Source organism: Triticum urartu, chromosome 7 (assembly GCF_003073215.2).
Source record: "Triticum urartu cultivar G1812 chromosome 7, Tu2.1, whole genome shotgun sequence".
Classification (NCBI taxonomy): Eukaryota; Viridiplantae; Streptophyta; class Magnoliopsida; order Poales; family Poaceae; genus Triticum; species Triticum urartu.
Window position 1 is genome coordinate 56,985,999 of NC_053028.1, and position 4,328 is coordinate 56,990,326.

The 4,328-nt window shown below is 53.4% G+C and overlaps 1 protein-coding gene across 1 annotated transcript; it reads left to right on the forward strand.

Annotated features, from left to right (window-relative positions):
- Positions 1-479: 479 nt before the first annotated feature.
- LOC125518337 (early nodulin-93-like) lies at positions 480-1,033 on the forward strand. Its single transcript, XM_048683210.1, has 3 exons — positions 480-543; positions 667-728; positions 815-1,033. Exons 1-3 carry the CDS (start codon positions 480-482, stop codon positions 1,031-1,033), a joined length of 345 nt encoding a protein of 114 aa, XP_048539167.1.
- Positions 1,034-4,328: the final 3,295 nt, after the last annotated feature.

Consider the following 4,328-nt stretch of genomic DNA (forward strand, 5'->3'; position numbering starts at 1 on the left):
TGTTGTCTGTTTTTATGTTTGCATTTATTTTATTTGTTTCGGTATTTTGTTTTAGTTTTTACATTTTTTTAATCACGTCCACCTCGGACATGATTCGGGGTGCGGCTGCGCGTTGGGTGCACTGACAACCCAACGGCACCAAGCGGACATCAATGTTTTAAATAACGGGCTATGGAAAATAGAGACGGGCCTACAAATCAGCTATAGCGGGCTAAAGCGGGCTATTTGTGAAGGTGACCATTTAGCGGCACCCTGTTGCTGGCTATTTAAAACTATGGCGGACATGAACGTCCTCATTGCCGCCCCAAACGGACGAAAACAGACCAAACCAGACGTCCGTTTGGGGTCGTGGGCTGGAGTTGGCCTCAGCTGTTCATCCATCTCATCTCACTCAGACTACTACTGATCTACAGCTACGTGTACTTGAGTTCACTACCTACTAGTTCACTTCCTTCGGCACCAAGCTCTCTCCGGCAAAGATGTCTACGGTGACCCGCGCCTACCTCGACCAAAGGCTCGTCGCCGCCAAGCGCTGCTCCAAAGGTAATCAACGGCGGCCTGCTCCTACGGCCAACGCACTCTTGCCATTTTTTTGCTGCTTTCTCTCTGTGCCGACACATGACTTGATCCTGTGACATCGGGCTTACCATTTAACTCAAACTGCAGAGGATGCCATGGCCGGAGCCAAGGTAGCAGCTGTCACCACCGTCGCTGCCGCAGTCCCCACCGTGAGTCCATTAGAAGCAACCACTCACTGACTCGCCCTACATTTTTGAGAATACCATCTGATGTCTTCCGTGCAATTTCTCTGCAGCTGGCGAGCGTGAGGATGCTGTCGTGGGCGAGGGCGCACCTCATCCCGAACGGGCAGGGGCTCATCATCTCCACTGTCACCGGGATGGCCTACTTCATCGTCGCCAACAAGACCATCCTCTCAATGGCCAGGAAGCACTCCTTCGAGGACGCGCCGGACCACCTCAAGAACACCCTCTTCCACTGTTTACGCTATAATGGATCCATTAGTAGTGTGTAATAAACTATACCGTGGCCCGTACGGCCGCACCTGTCTGCTGAATGATACAATAATATAATGTTCAGCGAGAGAGGCGAGGCGATGCAGATCAGGCCTTGCGCTTCTATCGGTGCGAGCACTTATCTGATGAAGTTACCATGTAATCCAGCCAGTATTCTTGAATAAATGGATTCTATTAGTATTTGTACAACTCTGGTTCATCTGCAATCACTACTAATCTTACATGTGCCAGAGCATGCAAAAAAGAAGGGCACCTCCAACGCCAGCCCCTAAAAGAATACTAGTATTTGTACAACTCTGGTGCATCTGCCATCACTCATCTTACATGTGCCAAAGCATACAAAAAAGACCAAACTAAGGGCATCTACAACGCCAACCCCTAAAACAGATACGATATCCGTTTACGAGCAGGCCATCCAATGATCAAACTCCAGAAACATCTCAGATAGTCCCTCCGTCCTATAATATAAAAGCGTTTTTGACACTAGTGTAGTGTAAAAAATGCTCTTATATTATGGGACGGAGGGAGTAGAATTTAAACAAACTAGATAAAATTCATACAAACCAGATAATTTTCATTCAAACCGGATCAAAATAATTACATTTTAGATATGTTTCAATTAAACGAAAGCGGACGACACCTTTTTATCCCAGTCTAAATATTTGTCTATCATGGAGCGTTCGTGTTCTGCATCTGTCTTCCCCATGTCCAGCTAGTTCAATGGCCACGAGCTCTGTGAAGTGAAGTTACGGAGGGGAAGAATATGACATGGGACACGGCTCACATGGGACACGAGACTTGTCCATGTCGGTGTCCCAACTCCTACTCTTCCCGGCCAGAGTCTGTCATGTGGACGTCGCCGGACGTGGATGGGTCGGCCTCGTGGTCGTTGCGGCTAGGCACAAACCATGCTAGCGGCGCGACCAACATGGGACTGACGACATCCGTGATCCTTGCGCCTCCTCTTCTTGTTGGACCCAAGAACACCGACGAGGCCTAGATCGCTATCGCAAGGAGAACAAGAGGTAGACGAAGACACACACAAGGTTTTGTGCTGCGCACGGTTCTGCAGCTTTTCTCATTAATTTTCAGAATATGTGTACATCAACTAAGGAACGGGAAAACCTCCACGTTGCCGAGCCTACCGGACGTGCCATCCCATGTCGCCCGTCGTGCGCGAGGTGAGTGCGAGCCGAGTCCTACGTTGCATGCCATCCCATGCACTCACAACGGCCGCACTAATCTAGCTAGCTACTAACTCGAAACAAAGACAGCTTCTGCGTGTACATGCACACGAGACAGAGCCGGTTATTGAGCTAACTGAAAAACAAACTATCCTAACAGGCAAAGGATTACAAGCTCAACAATTCACCCCCTAATCCTTGTGCCCAGAGATCACCTTAACGACGCCGAGCTTCTCTCGCAGCTCAATGAACTTGATTCTGCCCAGCGCCTTGGTGAGAACATCGGCAAGCTGTCCGTCAGTGCCAACATGGTCGACATCCACCTTGCCATCTTCAATGCATTCACCAATGAAATGATATCGTATGTCAATGTGCTTACTTCTTTCGTGATGCACTGGGTTCTTGCTGAGCTCGATCGCCGACTTGTTGTCGACGCGCAGCTTCGCCATTGTTTGGCGCGTCGCCGGTGAGCTCGCCAAGGAGCCTGCACAGCCACACACCTTGGCATGCCGCAGATGCCGCCGCCATGTACTCAGCCTCGCATGACGAGATGGCGACGACCTTCTGCTTCTGAGATATCCAGGTGATCACGCTGGAGTTGAGGAAGAACACCACTCCAGTCGTGCTCCGCCGATCATCCCCATTGCCGGTGTGATCGCTGTCGCTGTAGCCGATCACCTCCGGTGCTGAAATTCCTCCCCACTTGTAGCAGCAACCATACTCCAAAGTTCCACTAACATAGCGGAGGATTTGCTTCACTACAGCCCAATGCAATTCTGCTGGCGCCTCCAGATACCTACTGACGATGCCGACGGCGTAGGTGATGTTGGGTCGAGTGTTGCAGAGGTATCGTAGGCTGCCGACGACGCTTCTGTACCGTGTGGCATCCACGGCGTCGCCTGCGCCTGTCTTGGACAACTGGAGACGGTTTTGCATCGGAGTGTCGCTAGCGTTGCACCCCCTCATCCCAGCAGCTTCGAGGATCTTCATGGCGTAGGCGCTCTGACAGAGAGTGATATGTCCGTCCTTCTAACGTACCTCGATCCCAAGGTAATAGCTCGGGAGACCGATATCGCTCATGTCAAACACTCTGCGCATCTGCTTCTTGAACGCCTTGATGTCGTCGATGCTGCCACCGGTGATGATAAGATCGTCCACGTACATGCCGACCAGCAGTGTCGCCGCGCCGGTGCTCCTCCTGTACACCGCATGCTCAAGGGGGCTGCGCTCAAACCCGAGCGATGCAAGCGACGCGTCGAGCTTGGCATACCACGCTCGGGGCGCCTGTTTCAGACCGTACAGGGCCTTCCGAAGATGCAGTACCTTTCCCTCCTCGCCGGCGATGACGAAACCCGGTGGCTGGTGCACGTAGACCTCCTCGATCAGATCGCCGTTCAAGAACGCCGACTTGACGTCCATGTGATGGACTTGCCATCCTTGCCGTGCCGCCAACGCCAGCAGTAGCCACACTGTTTCCATGCGAGCCACCGGCGCGAACACCTCGTCATAGTCCACGCCTTGCCGCTGCGAGTAGCCCTTCGCCACCAAGCGCGTCTTGTGCTTCACAATCTTGCCGGCGGGATCCCTCTTGACCTTGAACACCCATTTGAGCCCTATCGCTCGGTGCCCAGGCGGGAGCGCGGCAAGCTCCCAGGTCTTGTTCTCGCGGATCGCGACCAGCTCGGCGTCCATGGTGCGCATCCAGCACGCCTCCTCCAACGCTTCATCGACCCTAGAGGGCTCTTCAGCAGCGATGAGGCAGAGCCCAACTTGGTCTTCTCTCGCCGCTTCCACCTCAGCCAGTACATGCGTCATCTTGCGGTAGCGCGTTGGCGCATGGTCGAGGTCATGCCGCTCCCAGTCGTCACTGGGCGGCGTAGCCCAACCTCGTCATCAGGGGCTGGAGAGCGCGCTGGCGCTGTTGGTGTGGCCGAACAACCCCTCGATGCGGAAGAGCTCGATGAAGAGGATGACGTGGACGACCCGTCTGAGCTCGACGAGGCAGACTGCATGTCGACGCTCTGTTCATCGATGTAGACGACCACAAAGTGTTCGTCGATGGGGGTCGCCGTAGCACCTGGGGCCGGCGTCCAGTCCCACTTCCTCCGTT

Bases quoted from the DNA above. Each gene is read 5' to 3' on its own strand.
- LOC125518337 (XM_048683210.1), top strand. From the start codon at position 480: ATGTCTACGGTGACCCGCGCCTACCTCGACCAAAGGCTCGTCGCCGCC. The intron at 544-666 runs GTAATCAACGGC...CTCAAACTGCAG, and splicing joins CGCCAAGCGCTGCTCCAAAG to AGGATGCCATGGCCGGAGCC. The intron at 729-814 runs GTGAGTCCATTA...ATTTCTCTGCAG, and splicing joins TCGCTGCCGCAGTCCCCACC to CTGGCGAGCGTGAGGATGCT.